Source organism: Sylvia atricapilla, chromosome 1, assembly GCF_009819655.1.
Source record: "Sylvia atricapilla isolate bSylAtr1 chromosome 1, bSylAtr1.pri, whole genome shotgun sequence".
NCBI lineage: Eukaryota > Metazoa > Chordata > Aves > Passeriformes > Sylviidae > Sylvia > Sylvia atricapilla.
Genome location: NC_089140.1, coordinates 27261192 through 27278964, shown reverse-complemented (window position 1 = coordinate 27278964; position 17773 = coordinate 27261192). Strand labels below are relative to the sequence as shown.

At 37.0% G+C, this 17773-nt stretch overlaps 1 protein-coding gene across 1 annotated transcript in view; it reads left to right on the top strand.

The window, feature by feature from the left end:
- The window catches only part of THSD7A (thrombospondin type 1 domain containing 7A), a 198610-nt gene that overhangs the window by 159026 nt on the left and 21811 nt on the right, over positions 1-17773 (top strand). The window contains exons 15-20 of the mRNA XM_066318148.1: positions 8612-8790; positions 11801-11806; positions 13281-13414; positions 14022-14175; positions 14930-15071; positions 15552-15667. Of these exons, the coding sequence (XP_066174245.1) occupies positions 8612-8790; positions 11801-11806; positions 13281-13414; positions 14022-14175; positions 14930-15071; positions 15552-15667 (731 nt within the window). The remainder of the gene's footprint in view (positions 1-8611; positions 8791-11800; positions 11807-13280; positions 13415-14021; positions 14176-14929; positions 15072-15551; positions 15668-17773) is intronic.

Genomic DNA, 17773 nt, shown 5'->3' with positions numbered 1-17773 from the left:
TTCCCATCAATCTGCATTTGGCTTTTAAAACAGAACTTGACAGGATTCAAGCCTACTTGGGTTAATATTTGTAAATTTTAACCGCGGTGCTTATTTCTCTACAGAAATTAGTTTTCTCTGGATTTTTCACCAGTTTTATAACTGATCCGAAGTGTCATCAGGTTTTTCTGCTACGTTATCTGTTTCACTCTCAGTTCCTGTGGGTCTCTTATTTCTTTTCCAAGTTAATATGTAATTGTACTTTTTCTAGGATATGATTTGGTTAATTAGCTTGCAGTAGGAGAGAAAACAAGACCAATATTTAAGGGAAGACATTTCCTGTCTGGTATCCAACTTGAACTTTGGTTGTCTTCTGACACTTATGAAATCCTGAAATGGGAAATGGAGATAATTGAACTTCTTCAGCTGTGACAACAACCTCTAGATCTGACAAGAGGGACAAACTGCACCCACACTGATGTTATTAATACATCATGAGATATGTTTTGTGTTATACTCAAATGACACAAGAAACTCAAATTGTGAGACTTTCAAAAGTTTTATGTAAATACTGCCATGTAAATTTACAAGACCATGAAGAGGTCGGTATTGCAAGTCACACAGTTTTGAGTGGAAGAAATGAGAAGGTAGACCTGCTCTGCTGTGCCAAAAAATTCATAAGCTGTTTGTTTTGCAAAATGTTGTTTGCTTATCATCACAATTCAGTTGATATATTCAGAAAAGGTAAACAGAAGCAGAAGAATAAATACTTCAGGGGGTTTTTTTCCTGCTTTTCACATCTCATGTTCAAAAGATTTAAGAGTTGACTAACTGTTTCACAGAAACCAAGGAATTAAAGGACAGATGTGACACAAGGACCACCCTAAATTAGTATACCCATCTGAGGATTCTTGTGATGATTTTTTAAATTTTGCATGCAGTTATAAAGTCCCAAATGCAAACAAGTTTCTCAAAAAGACAGATGTGACTGTAAAAGAAAATTAAAGGCAAGATACAGTTAAATAACTCTATTATTACTGCTAGGTTAGAACTCTGGAAGGAAGAGGGCAGAAGTTCTTCTGCAGACGGTCTTTAGCTTTCTGCAGCTTAACAGGTTCTCCAAAAAATCCCAAACAAACAGTTGAAAATAGACCTAAATTCAGCTGCAGAGAGACAAGGTGGTTTGTTTTTTTCCTTTCTTTTTTATCTGTGTTATATATGCCAGATATTTTGACTTTCATTTTCAAAATATTTTGTTTCACATTTGAGTTAAATTTATTGGTAAGAAAGTTTACACTGTTCAGTGGCCATTTCAAATATTCTGCCACTGGTATTTTTCATCCATTCCATTTCTGCAGAGTGTGGGCAGGAGCTAATACCTTCCAGGCGTCAGCAGATGTGGTAACATGAGCTGCTGTTTACCTGTTTCCCTTGGTGGAAGACACATAAATTGCCCTTTCTCTGCTTCCTGCTTTTCAATACTTCATAGATAATTTTATTGGGGAAATACAATAAATAGAATGTTTATTGAAAAAATATGATAAATAAGAAATATAATAAAAACATATACTTATATTGTTAGTCAATTGTGAGAGGGGTTTTTTTCCGTTAGAAAAACCACAGGTTTTTTTTCATAGCTTTATCCCTGCCATTAGTAGGGTACTAGAGCTCTGTGGATAATGACATGTGTCTGCCAAGAGTCTGTTTCTGTGTATTTGTGAAAAAAATTGAGAGAGAGATTCTCTTCATTGTTCCTTTAAATTGTGTGCTGAAATGACAAAAAATCAAAAGCAAGCCACTGCCGTGCTTCTGAATTAGACTATTTGCTCTTCAGTATTTAGTTTTTCTCCATCCTATATCAATTATGAATCATGACCCACATAAGCTGAGCGGTGGTTGTGTTTGTGTGCTCCTACTGAAGGCAAACAGAGTAGCATGGCAGACAGATGCAGCATTTTTATATAGGTCGTATTACTCTTCTTAATTCATGTCCGTTTACTGTTAAGACCTTAGGCACAGTCAAGCAGTCAGGATAGTTTGTCTGCTGCCTTATTAGTGTGAGATTATTTCCCCCTTCAGCATTAATTAATGAGATGCATTGATTTGTGCTGACTCTACAAAGCCCTCTGTGGCTACAAGGCTTATGTGGAGGATAGAGAGGAATATCTGCGTATCAGTGAATGCTTTTGCAACAGCTGCTAGCAGTATCAATGTGAATGGAGGAATTTTGTATTTAATTGCTTATACGTGCAATAAAATAAAATATTGTATGGTATAACAGAATCTATATAGTCCAAGATGTCTATAACAGCTTGTTTTATCCACTTTATTAGGATTTTCAAATGTGGGGGTTTTTCCACTCTCAGTAGTCTAACCTGAAGCAATGCAAATTATCCAGAAAAAATCATTGTTAAAATTTAATTGAGACTTTCTGTTCAATGTTTATTCAAAAGTAAATGTATTTCCCATAGGAAATTCTAATCTAGTATGGTAGTAAGCCTAGGTTCTCAAATAGTTATTAAAATAATTTAGTGTTTCATAGCCTATATATTTTCTCTTTTTCATTTAAATCTATATATATTTATGTCATGTGTTCTCTCGCAATATGTTACCTATTGCCCTGTACCAGAAGTCCTACACTTAGAAGTCCTACTCTGAATTCTGGTGCCCGCACATCTGCCTTGTCAACAGGACATCAGTCTTAAAGCAGCCATCCATTAATCCAAAGAACTGTAGTTAGTTCACCAGAGGAAGAATTACTGATGCAGGAGATAGTTAAGCATGAACAACTGCTCTCAGATTTTGAAGCTTTGAAGGGTAATCCTGGAAAAAAAGGAAAAAATCTTATGGTGGTCAATCTATCTTTCCTTGGCTCAACAGAAATATGAATAGTCTCTGGAAATACATATTTTTCTGATAAAAACAAAATGCAAATACTTGCATATTTCTTTATCCTGGAAGATAAGATCCATTAAATTTATATTTCCTGGGGAAAAAAAAAATCTATGATAACAACACAAACCATTTTGACATTGCGGGTTTTTTTCTTTGAAACATAGCATGACATTTAGTCATGAGAGTAAGAGTGTAATTCTGTCACTCCTAGGGACAAAAGAGTTCATGTAAATATTTTGTGAGATGCTTATGTTTGCACCCTTCAACTGGAGTAGTCAGTCTGTTCTTAGACATTGCATATGCAGTTTGTGAAGAAAAGTCTTATATCCACCTACTTATACTGCTTTGTCATTAGAGAAAACGTGAAGTCCATTAAAGGCCTCCTTTATAAATTATCCATCACATCTGTTAATGACTTTGCTCTAGGAGTCCAGAGTTTATAGCCAATTAGCAATGGGACAGTAAACTTTTCCCTTTCACTAATGAGTCCAGTTCATACTCCTAGTGGCTCAAAGCCATTTGTTAAATTGTGGTTCAGTAATCTTTTATGAAAGAATAGCCATATTCTCACTCATAACAGACAACTGCCCATTTCACAGCCTTATAGGACCTGAAATAATTTAGAAACTACTGCCCTGGGAACAGACACAGGCCCTTACATACAGGCAACTCGTTCCAACACCTCTCTGACCCATGCAGGGCCTGTACCCTGTACCACAGCACACCACGGTCTTGTCTCTCCAACACCCCTCAGATCTTGTAAGGAGAAGGAAGAGATGCAGGAAGCATGCAGTGAATCACTTCAGTCAGGATGAGAAACAGCAGGCAAAAAGTGAACTGCTGATGTCCAGAGCATTTAAATTGTTAGTTTTCTATTTCATTGTCCCTTCCTCAGCTTCTCAGCTCTTCTTCATAGACATTTCACTGCTCTCATTCTTTCCTTCTCTCTGCATCTGTTGTATTTTACCTTGGTAATTTCCTTCTTGTTCTTTGAGCCTCAAAGCTCCGGTATGACTTTTGGTGCAATTATATTAACCAGCCAGTCTGTGTGGTATAACTGGGTGATATTCCACCATAGAGATGCTTACCACACACTAAAGTCTTGTTTCTGTAATAAGGTTCTATTAACACACACTAACTAACTAACACACTAACTAACTAATTAACTAACTAACACACACACAAAGTTTGTCTAACACAAGCAGCGCCTTTTCAAGGGTGATTTGATAAAACTGAAAACAATTCTGAAAATTTAAAAATGGCTCCTTCACATCCTTTTCATGTCAGAAACTATGTATCTGCATCTCCAGTCTCATTTACATGTAGTATTTCTGGTTTCTGCATTTCCATATTTTTTCTATATAGCATTCTGTCTTCTCCCTTGCTAAAACTTTTACAGTGTGAACAGTCTACAAGCACAAACATCTGAAATTTAACAAAAACAACTACAGCAACAGCAACAACTACCAAATGTAAACTTTTCAAAGTTTCTGAGTCTCTGCTTTCTTGGATTTGAGGGAGGATTGCTATGAACTTATGGAGGTCATCCTTAAAAGATGTTCTGGCTGCATATACGAAGAAAGGCATCTGAGGTGATGACAGGTCCAGAGAAGGTTTTCCTGAAAAGTATAATTTGATGGGTAGTAAGTGGAGTGGAACAAGTAATTTTCAACAAGTGATTTATTTTTTTTAATTCACTCTTCTTTCTTGTTGAAAGTGCTGTCTGTAAGCAATTTGAAGGCTGCTTCTGCCTCAGTTCTAAGGGAGTCCAGTTGCATAGCTAAATGTTAAATAGTTTGTTGAGCAGAATACTGAGGCCTCTGAGAGGAAATGTATGCCAAGAGATGAGTATGCCAAAAACTTTTTGATGTCAGATATAACAAGGTCATTTTCATTCTGTATACTAATTACATGTGGAATGCAAATCAGAGAGCACAGTGTTTGTATTTCTTCCCTTTGTCCTCTATTTTGATATGTGAGAGCATTCTTCGTTACATTTCACTTTCTGGCCAGAGGATACCAGCGTAAGCTCTTGAGAGCATTTTGTTCTGTTTGTGCTTCACCAAGATATTACTTTTGGCAGGATGTTTATTTTTCTTCACTTTCTTTGTTTTTTATCCCCATGCAGTGCTTCCTTACAATGCTCTTGACTTTATTTTCTGAGCTATTTATTTCCTCTTCCCTCTCATTGTCTTTTCTTACCCTTTCCTCTAATTCCTCCTTAATCCCTCTTTTGTTTTGCATTTCCTCTGTTGTTTTCAATTCTGACTCTTTGCCATGAAAGTTACCTTCATAGAATTATAGAATATCCTGAGTTGGAAGGGACCCACAAGGATCACAGATTCCAACTCCTGGCCCTGCACAGGATATCCCAAGAGTCACACCATGAGCCTGAGAGCAGTGTCCAAATGCTTCTTGAGCTCTGTCAAGCTCTGTTCTGTGACCACTTCCCCGGGGAGCCTGTTCCAATGCCCAATCACCCAATGGGTGAAGAACATTTTTCTAATGTTACATAATCTAATTTTTGTGTTCTTCACTTATTTATTTTCTTTTCCTTCTCTTTGGAGAACCTGTGAAATTCCTTTGTGGGCCCTTAGCAGTGTTCTTAGTATACCAGTGGTTAGGAGATTTTAATGCTTTTCTTGCATCTTCCAAAAGAATAAGTGTTTTTTCCTCTCTGCTCTCCAAAAGTGTTCCACACTTCCAGAATCTTCAAGCCATCCTACTTTGTTAGAGCTCCTTTTTGGTTCTTTCATTGATTGACTCCATTCTTGTCTTCTTAACATGTCTTTTCCATTTTTCTTGTTCAACTGTTTAACTTTTATATGTGAAGTTTGGGTCTTGGTGCTTTTCTGAGAGAATGTGAAAGAGGGAGAGGAGAGCATCACAGGCTAAATGTCATGGAGACAGCACAGGAAAGAGCTGTATGGTGAACAGAAGCTATTCCATGAAGCTTGCAGGATGAAGGACCCAGTATAAGACTGGAGTTCAGTATTTTTTCATTATAGAGTGTGCGGGTAGTGTCATCTGGACCACTGCATCCTCTACAAAATGCATTAACATATCAGGGGGTTGCATTTCTCCATACTATAACTGACTAAGACTCTATATCTGTAAAAGGATGCTGTTTTGCCTTTTTTGCATTCTATGGTAAGGCAGTTCTAGTGGCTGACTTCAGTGTAGATATTTCATGGATAGCATAAAAGTTGTTCTAGTGATGTGGTTCCATTTGATAATTTATGGAATCACTTGCAATATTGCTCAGGGTAATTAAAGTGTTACATGGAAATTGCATATAGTATAATGTATTTGATATAACTTCTGTCTGCAAGAGTCTAAATATGTTTTTTAACTTTTTGTCCTTGTTTGGATGAATTGAAGGGAAATGAAACAAAATAATTTCTAATTTGTCAATTATTTTAGTTTAGTATGTTTCACATAGGCTCCTTTTGATAACACTATGAAGTGTTATCAAAATCCCAAAACACCATTGTATCCTGGAAAATATCTTGGCAAAAACTGGGAGGATCCCTTTGAGGGTTATCAATACAAGCTCAGAGGTCTGTGGAAGTCCTTAAAGTCTTCCTGAAGCAGCCTGGACTAATTCAAGTTACCTACTTAAGGATGCATAATATATTTAAAACAACTTGAATTTGGGTTTTTCAGACCTTAATTACCAGAGATAGAAATTTGACAAATGGTAAATGACATAACTGTGTTATAGGAGAAAGTTTTCTCCAGAAAAACAGTACTTAGAAGTTATGCTGAATGTAAAAGCAGCATTTCAGAATTACAAGAAATTTCATAGAGCAATGAAATATTCGCTTAGTTCTATCAGACAATAAATATCACTAAACTCTTATTGTTTGGAACGAATTGTTTTTTTTAATTTGTGTTGGGTTTTTTCCATTTTCGTTCGGTAGCTTCCTAATTGTGTGAGTACACGGTTTTGTATAGCATCCAAGAGGACTTGTTGAAAGCTCATTTCTGGTGAAGGTACAAACTTTGGTATTTATGCAATCAAACTTCACTCTAGGATGGCGCTAGGGATGCATAGGATGGAGATAGGGTGCATCAGATTTCTAGCACTCAGGGATCTCACGTAAGGTGAAATGCATCTACTGCTGCAGGGGAATCTATGTCAGCACCTCTGATATGCAGGGAGGTGATCCTCAGAAATGTATTTTGTTTGACACAGTGTCCCTTTCATATAATTTCACTGAACTGGTCACTCAAATAGCAACAGATATTTAATAAATATGTTTGTAATTTAAGGTAATAATAGTATAGTCATTTTAACTAAGATATGTTTGGTGAGCAGTAGTTTCACAGTGCTCAAGTCCAGGATGTGCTCTGTATATTTGTTTAAATATTTAACACTTCTAAACAAAGTAAAACCATACAGAACAAAACCATCACCTGAATTTGACTATAAAATACTCTAAATGTTACTGTATATTTTTTTAAAAACTTCTTTATATCTAAAATGCATTAACTATATTAAAAAAAAAACAAATTAACTAGAAATAGGTATATAGGATTGAAATCTAACTGTTTTGGTTCTTTACAAACTGTGAGATTGGTTGTTACTGGTGGCTTTTAGAAGAGACAGAACAACTTAGAAGCATAGGTTAAAAACAATTCATCTCTGATGAAAAGACTGATCCCTTTCAAATTAAAAAATTTCTATATATCTGACAAACAATTGAAACATTTGAAGCCTAGCAAATCATGACAATATTTTGAGGATGATGTTAGCCAAGTATGTGCCAATTTTGCAAGCGTTTTCATTAAATATTTTAATATAATTTTAAATTCACCAAGGTTTTTAATCTGCAAAGTGAACATTTGCTAATGGCAAAAGCTTTGCAGACCTGATACATGAAAGGGGAGAAGAGAGTTCAGGTTGTAGTAAACATGCAGTAAATGCCAGCTTTTTATTTGCTGTATTATAGCTTCCCCCTTAAATATTGGAATAAATTACACATATTGTAGAGCTATGGCATATGTTGCTTTTGAAAGAAAGACATTTTCACGTATTCAGTGAATTGAGGCCTCATGTTACTCCCCGCAGACCATGGCATACCCCCTTCCAACCTCTCTGGACCAATGACTTATCCAAAACAAACATCTGCTTTTCCATTCAGTGCAATTATTCAGTGTGCTGCTGGGGGCAGATGGTTGTTAATCGGCAGATCATTAATGTGGCAGGCTACTCTCTCTTTCTAGCCTCAGAAAGGTCAGAAGGTGTTAAGTTCCCTTGCTCCAGGCTGGCGAGATGAGTTTCTTCTCAGTTGGATTTTTGATGTATAACTGCAATTGAGTTACTTGATACAGTTGTGGTGTATTCTTTAATTAAACTTTTTTTTCTTAAAAAAATTACATATCATTTATACAGAGTGAAAATGATGCCGCCAAGAGATGGTTAGTGTCAATTACACTAGAGTACACTACACTACAAGCTGTCAGAAAGTTTGAATGCTGAAATCTGGAGAGTGTGAATCCTAATCAGATGGGATGATGAGCAGTGAGGATGCTCAGCTGCTACACGGTCTCCAGCTATATGTGTCAATTTTCTGCAGAATTTAATTTATCCCTAATGATGAAGAGATCTCTCTATTCACACAGTCCTGTCAAGTCAAACTTTGGGGAATCTAAATGAAGCAGACGAGGGCTTCAGGGAGAAGTCACAAACTGACATGCTGAAGAGATTTCACTTTCTTTTCCATTCATGCAGGGTATATTGAGGAAGCCTGTATCATTCCATGTCCCTCAGACTGCAAGCTCAGTGAGTGGTCCAACTGGTCTCGCTGTAGTAAATCCTGTGGGAGCGGGGTAAAGGTTCGCTCTAAATGGCTTCGTGAAAAACCCTACAATGGTGGAAGACCCTGTCCAAAGCTAGATCATGTCAATCAGGTAATTTGATTTATATTTACATCACTGATACAGCTTTTTCCATACCTCAGATAACCCTTTTATCAGTATTTTTTGTTGTAGAAAAATGGTGTAACGTAAGGAGCAGATAGAGGTAGAAGGAATATGTCTTGTTTTAGAGTTCCTCGGGCAGTAAAGGATCTGTCTTAGTTACTTCCTCATCTGCAAGAATTTTGCATATTTTGTGAACTTCAGAATGGAGACACTAAAACATGCTTATATGCAGATTTTGAAGACTGTGTTTCCAAAAATGTCTTACTTGAAGGGATTCTCCAAGAAAGATGGAGAGAAACTTTGTACAGATCCATGTAGTGAATGGAAAAGAGGGAATGGCTTCAAACTGAGAGTAGATTTATATTACATATTAGGAAGAAATTCTTCACTTAGAGGGTGGTAAGGCATTGGAATGAGTTATGCAGAGAAGTTGTGAATGCCTCTTCCCTGGAAATGTTCAAGGCCTGGTTGGAAGGCACTCCATGCAAACTAGTCCAGCAGAAGGTCCCTGCCCATGGTAAGGGGCTTGGAGCTAGATGATCTTTATATCTCTTCTAATCTGTGACAGGGAGTGAAATGTCTCATTACAGTTGCTCAAACTGGCAAGATTTTTAGTGTCACTCCTCGACCAACTTAGTTCAGAAAACAGGGCTCTCAAAGTCACACAGTATCATCCCAGTGAGGACCATTAGAGGGTTCTCCTCAAGCTGGAGTTTGACCTTCTTGGGTACACTTGCCCTGGCATTGCAGTTCCAGTCACAAATGCACTTCTGAACTCAGTCTCTCAGTTCTCCCACAAACTGCACTTGATACTGCAGTATGGAGCAGTCTGACCATACTCTGGATCCTCTTCAAGTGCAACTAAACCGTAAAATGTGATCCAAGAGCAACTTGGGAGTGCTGAAATGCTTGGACCACTAATAAGCACTTAGTCTTTGGGACCAAGTTTAGCACTAATGCAAGTTAAACCCCTGAAATTTCTCTTGGAGAAAGCCTTGGAGAGGCTTAGAAAGGAAAAATATTTCTTGTCAATTAACTTACGCTCTTCAAAGTTGATTTGCATTCATACTACTGTTGAATTTAATTTAGTCTGCAGAGGCATATTAAACAACCACATGGTCTTTTTTGTAAATATTCAAAGATTTTTAAAAAATGTGCTCTCAATTTACATTTGAATAAAAATGCATGTACTTAACATTATCCTATTGACATTTTGCTAGAACAAAATGAAATGGCTTGTTGATCTAATTTTCTACTTTAGGGGATGTAATTAGTTCTAATTTAGAAAATCATAAGTGTTAAACCACAGCTAATAAACTAAGTTTGTGATCTACTTTAACAAAATATGAACTAGAATGAAGGTTGCTGGATTTGGGTCAGCATGTAAATATGCTTTAAATTAGGAGGAACATGTTTCAATAGGAGAAAATTATAGTCTGTTCAAAAGTCTTTTTCCTTCTTTAATATTCATGTAGTACATAATAGGCTTGTATTTTTCTGCGTGAAAGGTGATTTTGCTGGAGGTCCGTTCGTCACTTTTATGCAACACTATTGCCCTCTGCCGGTCCTTTGACTCATTTGATTTGTGGTTACAAAGTATTTGACAAATAACAGTTGATTCAAAATATAATTATTGTAAAAATAAAATTGAAATATAGTTCTTTCATGAGAAGGGCGTTCCACAGACAATACAAGGATATTAAAGAATAGAAAGGCTGTATATTTCATTTTTAAATACATTCTCTTTCAATTCAGAAACATGCAGAGAAATGCATAGATATTCCAATTTTGAATTAGTTATTTAAACTAAATATGATCCACCATTCAGCTGGAAAAGACCTGAATTTTCAGTCATCATTCAATAGTAATTCAGTATAGTGTTTTTTAGTTACGTATTTATTACTTATAGGTGTAATATGCTTATTTGCCCATAGTGGTAAGATTGGATCTTTGATGCCCACTAGAATGTGTGCTGTGATTTACATAAGAACTATGCTGTAAAATGCCATCCAGGAATTATGAACCTGGGGAAAGATTACAACATGTTGTCTAGCCCAGGGAACAGGAGATGTGAGGGAGAATGCTGGCAGTCTGCTAGGACGTACATAAAGGGCTGTTGCAAAGAAGGAGGAAATAATCCATTTTCCATGGCCATCACAGATAGGATAAAAAGCAGTGGGTTTACACTGCTGCAAGCAGATTTGGGTTAAGCCTTGGGAAAACTTTCTAGTAGTAAGGCTAGGGAAACACTGGAATAAAATGCTTAAGGCTTTGTTAAGAAGTCGTTCAGTGTCTCTCAGGGCTGACATGTGTGCCTGTGATTTGAGGAAGGACTGAGCACAGTGAAAGCTGGATGTGTCACTCAGTGTCTTTCCTCCTGGACTGTGCATACCAGGATGGCTCCCAAACCACACTCCAACTGAATAAAGTTTGCTCAGTACTCACTTCAGTAGGCTAAAAGGCATAATAATTATAGTAATAATAGAGTCAGGTTTGATACAAAATCATGTCAATGGCCATCAGGTGATTTCAAATGAAGGGACTAATCTGAGATTGTTAGAGAAATTAAGGACGTCCATCTTTTCATTGACTGTATGCATTATTTTCCCCCTTATCAGGACCAGGATGGATATGCAATTCTTATGCCACCCAACTGCTGTGGCCTGCAGTCATAGCTACAAAAATGCCTGTAAGGTCAAGAGAATACCTCTCACATCTGCAATGCAATATAAAGTCCTCCTCTGGCTTTCTGTCAAGATATCCAAATTTTGTGTTACTGCAAAAGCTGTTGAGTGTGTGGGGTTTATGTATTTCTTCTTATGGCAGCTAGGGTCAGACATATAGACATTTCCCTGAATTAAGGCTTTCCTATTTTCATTTTAGAAATTATGGAAAAGAATTCTAAAGAACATGTTTTCAACAGAGTCCAGTACCTTCCTTAACATGCATTTTCATCACACACTTTTATGCCTTTTATTGTTTATGTATTTCAGAGAAGGCCCAAGTATGCTGGCTATGCTGGTGGTCTTGTACATGGGCTGATCAGCTGCATAGTGATATGATATCAGACTCTACACATTTAGTGTTCAAGGCATTGTATTTTCAGTGGTATTTTGTTGCAGGTTAGCTATCAAACCATCAGCCCTCTTTTTCTATAAAGGAAGGGTGCTGGAAAGAAATCACGAATTTAAGACAAGTCTTTGATTGTCCAGCAGCTTTAGTTGTGCGGACTTGATACCTAGAATGATATGTCAAATTAGCTGGTATAATTTTGAAGCAATGGGCTTTAAGTAATTTATGCATAGTTAAGATATTCCATGAAGGACTTAGGAACTTTGGAAGGATGAGAATTGACAGTCCCATTTATTTCATTGAGTCTATTGCATTTAATGCTGTCAGAAAAATTTCAATAGATAGAGAAGTCCAGTGTTCTCCAAAAACACTGAGGATTTTCTCTTATGTAAGAGACACTGGATTCCCTACTGTATAGAGGTTTGATGCTCGTAATATGCAAAAAGGGAAAACAGTTCAACTATCTAACCAAGAAAGAGACTAGGCAATATACAGTTTCACCAGTTGTGATTTATAAAATGTATCTTCTTCCAAGGGCAAACTTTTTGCAAATTACCTTATGACAGCAAAGGAGATACAAAAGAGAAAAAGCCTTTTGCTTTACAGAACTAACAGAATATTGTCTGTAATAAAAGCTAAATTGATGCCATTTAAAAGCTATGTTTCACTCTAATAATTCTAACCTTTTCTCTTTGATTTTTTTCTCTTCCTTTCGGGTTCATGAAAATACTTTCTTCAGGCACAGGTAAGTGTTTGTAAAATAGAGATTTAAGCTCAACATGTGTTTCTTGCTCAATGTGCTGTCTGTCCCCTTTTTTGTAATGTATGTTTGAGTCAGTGCATAGAACACTCTAGAAATTGCTATATGAGATGCTATTGAAAAAATTGTATTCAAATTACACTGATTTTAAGAATACACTATGAATAAATAAAGTGAATCAATATATATTGGTCACTTCTCTTCAGTAATACAAAAACCCCACAACTAATAACTGGGATAATAATATAATAATAATAGTGGGATGGAATTGTGGAGAAGAGATGTAAAGGATGGAGCTAAAGTACTAGTAGAGTTTTAACAGCATTTTTTAAAAATCTGTACTCATGAGCTAGCCTAGTTACAGACTTTATGTTAGTTGTATTGATGTTTTTGCTGGAAATGGCACAGCATGGGCTAAGTGGCAGAGAAAACCAGAGAATCCATCATTCGATAGCTTCTGTCTTTTTGTTATTTAGTAGTTTTCTAGCAAGTATTTAATCTGTATTATTAATATAGTGTCTAAATCATCAAGTTCATATTTTTTATTCTTCCCAAAAAGAACATCAATGCTTTTTCTGTATAACCATGTATAATAATGTTTGTTTTACTTGTGTGCTCCAAAACTGACACTGAATGTGAATTCCAGGTGTATGAGGTAGTCCCCTGCCACAGTGACTGCAGCCAGTACATATGGGTAACTGAGCCCTGGAGTGTCTGCAAGGTGACCAATGTGGACTTGAAAGAGAATTGTGGAGAAGGTGTTCAAACAAGAAAAGTCAGGTAAGTATGTCACTTTAAAGAACCTTTACTTTTAGTTTGACTGTATTTAATTTTATATAATTCTATGTAATGCCTAGTGTTGAGTCCAAACCTGGACGCTGGTTGACACAAATCAGAATAGATTCAGAGAGTACATTATGACTCTGTCTACTTTTTATGGATATAGACCTTGATTCCTGATTTAATCTATTGTTAATTAAAAGGCATCTGTGTAAATTAAGGATTAATATTAAGAATTAAAATTTTTTAAGTTTTAATAGTTCTGGATTTTAAGTTATCAGCTGAAGTATGCACAAAATATGTCTGAACCATAGATGTTTTGCATTATTCTGGTTTAGAGGCAAGCTAAGGTCAAGCAAATCACCTGCCCAGGGGCTTTCAGCAAATCACTGATAGGAACTGTCTAAATTATGTGCATGCCTTTATGTTGCTGTCATCTGTGAAAATAAGGATTGGTTTTGGCTCTTCAGCTTTTCTTGGATATTCATAGATCAGTACTTCTTTCACTTATGTGCTGACCGAATGTTAAAATGCCTCAGAATAGTATAGAACACATACCATATGAAATCCATGGCGAATGAAGTTTATGTGCATGTCTTTTTTCCAGGTGCATGCTAAACACTGTGGATGGTCCTTCTGACACAGTAGAAGACTATCTGTGTGATCCTGAAGAGATGCCACTCGGTGCTAGGAAATGCACATTGCCATGTCCTGAGGACTGTGTTATGTCTGAATGGGGATCGTGGTCTCACTGTTCTTTGGTAAGAAGTTTAAAATTGCATGTATGATTTGTTTTTCAGAGATACTGAACTGATTACACCTGTAAATATATAGTGTCATCTTTAGGGTTGTTTTTTGTTGGCTGCAAATAAATTGTGACGATGTCTTCCATTAAGCTAAATTCCTCCAGAACACAGATTAAAATGTGCCCAGTGATCACTTTACCCTGTGTGAGGTGCCTTCTGTGCGCTGGAATAGCTTTGGCAGTGGCTTGTAAGTCTGTCTTTGAGCCTATGGCTGAGCCTCTGCAGAGCAGCACAGTCACTGAACTAAAAATGTCACACTCCTGGTACGAGTGATGAAGTCTGCAGATCACGACTAAGCACAGAAAAGTAATTTTGAGTCTCCTCTCCCCTTCCTTCCTGACAGCAATTTCAAAAAGAAATGTCAAAAAAAAAAAAAAAACAAACCCCAAAACAAAAACCAAAACTGTTTCAGGGCCTCTGAGACACTTTGGAGTACTACATTATAACATTTGGAAAGTGAGCATCTCAATATCCTGTTTATTAGTGAAATAGTCCCAAAGTACTAATACCGAAATATGCACTAGTTAGGAAAATAGAGTCATCTTACCAGGTTAAAGGAAAAAGAAAAGGGTTTTTCTTATACATTAGCATGAACCTGTTATTTTACACTTGTGTTTTGTAAAGACATTTTTAAAAGGTTGTTGTAATGCTGCATAAAGAGGTATCAGGTTGCCAAAATATTTAAGGTGTCTCCAATCTTACTTTCAAGCCATGCAATGGAAGTAGTGTCCGTGAAAGGTCAGCTGAGTGCCTAAGACAACCAGATGATGGAAAGCCTTGTCCTGCTGCCACTGAGGCAGAAGCCTGCACTTTGAACAAGAACTGCTATCACTATGACTACAATGTGACAGGTATGTGTGCTATTGTGCTCTAGTGACAGCCTGGGACCACATCTTACAGCTCATGTGCATCTTACACCTTACAGGATGGATTTTTCTGCTTTGGAAAATTCTGTTCTTACCCAGAGGCAGCTGTGGAACTTGTACTGAAAACTGATTGAGGCTGTTTGATTCAGATAAAATATTAAATTGAGAATTTGCATGTGAAATGTGCACCCTGTAACTCCAGGAAAAGTATTTCTCATATAATTTTGTGATTTACTCAAAATCCATACAGACAAAAGAAAACATGAGTTTTTCAGGAAGGGACCATGACACTGACTATTTGCAGTAAAGGTCTCTGTTTCCAAAACCATGTAGCAGCTGGGCTCCATGAGTACATGTAAAAATTGTTTATGAGGGTTATATTAGGCCATCAGAATTAGGTGGGAGACTGGCTCATTATGAATTCTCTCAGAAAGTCTGCAATGCTAATGAATTCCTCCTTTGCAGACTGGAGCACATGCCAGCTCAGCAAGAAGGCTGTCTGTGGCAGTGGCATCAAAACACGGATGCTCGACTGCGTTCGCAGCGATGGCAAATCGGTTGACCTGAAATACTGTGAAGAGGTGAGTGGGTACCTGTGAGAAACCTCCCTTCTAATGGTGCTAATTAATACTGAGCCAACTGAGCTCTATGGCGTCTTCACCAGATGTTTTGCAACATTATTCATGTATTGTTAAGTACCTCTGAAATGAACTGAGCCATCAACTGATTTTTATACTATTTCCTTTGGTTACTTTTAAGTGCCTCTGTGAACATATGCCAGTTATTATGTCCTGAAGGAAATGACTTAGAAACAATAATTAATAAAGTAGAATAAAGGTAATAAATCTCAATCAGAATACTAATCATAATTCTAATTTGATACAACTTCTGCATGGAGCCTTGGACACCTGCCAATATCAATCATTTACTCAATGTGTTGGAAAATATTTCTCACATGTCATTCTGCAGCTGGACTGAATGCTAACTTTTTGTATCCAGCTGTGTGATGCAAAAAATTCCCAAGCTAGTGTGAAAAAATGTGCAGCATGAATGTACAATTAAGTAGGAGTATGTATGGAGAACTAGCTAGCAGATAGGAGCACTTAAGTTTTGAAAGAGACACTTTGTAAAAGTTCGAACTAACCTCCAATTTGACAGCACTGGTTTCCTGACATTGTGTGTGTCAGCCCTAATGCTTTCAATTGCATGGAGACTGTAGTATAAAAAAGACCATGCAGACACCATTATTACTACTTTAGGGGCAATCCTACATCCATTTTTGATGGAAAGTAACTGCACTTGTTTCAGCTGTCATTTCCCCACCACTAGATGTGAGAAATAAAATTGCTGGCAGTGGGAGACAAAGGGGGGAAAGGCCTCCACAGCAGTTTTGGCATCAACAACTTTTCTGCAGGACCCCTCTGGCTACTAGCTGCTCTCAGGATGTGCCATAGAAAAGAGTCTCGTCAGAAGCTGAGGGAGTCCGGAAACTCATCACTTACATTGGACTATAATTTTCTAGTGGTGTATCTGACCTACTTAAACTTCTCCAATCTCCTCCGACATCCTGGATTCCTGAATGAAAAAGTTCTTATCAAAGGCAGAGAGTTTCAGCTGAGACTTACTTCTGTCCCATGTTCCTCCTTCCCTCGTAGTTCTTTCGCTTCTAATCAAATCTACTTATTTCACAGAATCATAAAACGGTTTGGGTTGGAAGGGTTCTTAAAGATCATCACCTTAAAGATGAAAGTCCCTTCTGTGGGCAGGGTCACCTTTCACTATAGCAAGTTGCTGAAAGTCCACTCCAACCTGAACACTTCCAGGAATGGGAAAGCCACAAAAATTATGTCTAAAAAAACCTCAGGATGTGACTACCTACCAGCAAGTTGCTGTGAAGTTAATAAGTCAATGCTTAATGCTTTTTATAATGTTTTAATGTGTTAAAAAAGAGAAAGAAATGTCTGTAATTTCTGTCGTTTCTGCAATATTGCAATATTTATTAATTAATACCAAGACATGATTTAAAATATCCATGCAAATAAATATTTCAACAGAAAAAACATTATCTATTTGATTTTATGGGAAAAGATTTTTCTTCTACTATAAAACCAAGAGATTATTCTTGTTAAGCAAAGATTTAAAACAACATTAAGAACTGATCACATTTTACACTGAAATATCACTTCAGAAAAATTCTGGAGGAGTTTTCCTGCATTTAAGAAATGAAAGTTTAATATTCAGAGAAATAATGAGGGCAGGAATATAATATCACAAGAGCTACTTGCTGTAAACCACTGGCCAACAGACAGCACTGCAGTGGTGTCCTGGATTTATCAACAGCCACTGTGCTGCATTCTTATTCACCCTTTTGATTTGCTAGATCATGTAGAGATACATCTTCTTGCAGAGAGCTCTGATCCACTCCCCAGTCACACAGTTAAGACTATTTGTTGAATTATGGATGTGTAAGAAGTGGTCCAACAAGGTCAAAGGCTGATCCAATAACTGAGGAGTAAAACCTGTTAAACTGATTAACAGGAAAGTCAAGCTGTTCAGACCCCAACAGACCCTTCACTCTAAAGATGTGAAAGCCAACCCTGTGACCTTGCAGGTCATCAGAGGAGAGCATTCAAGACATTATCAAAATGCGAACACACACTTTGATAGTGTGATTCCAAGTGTGATTG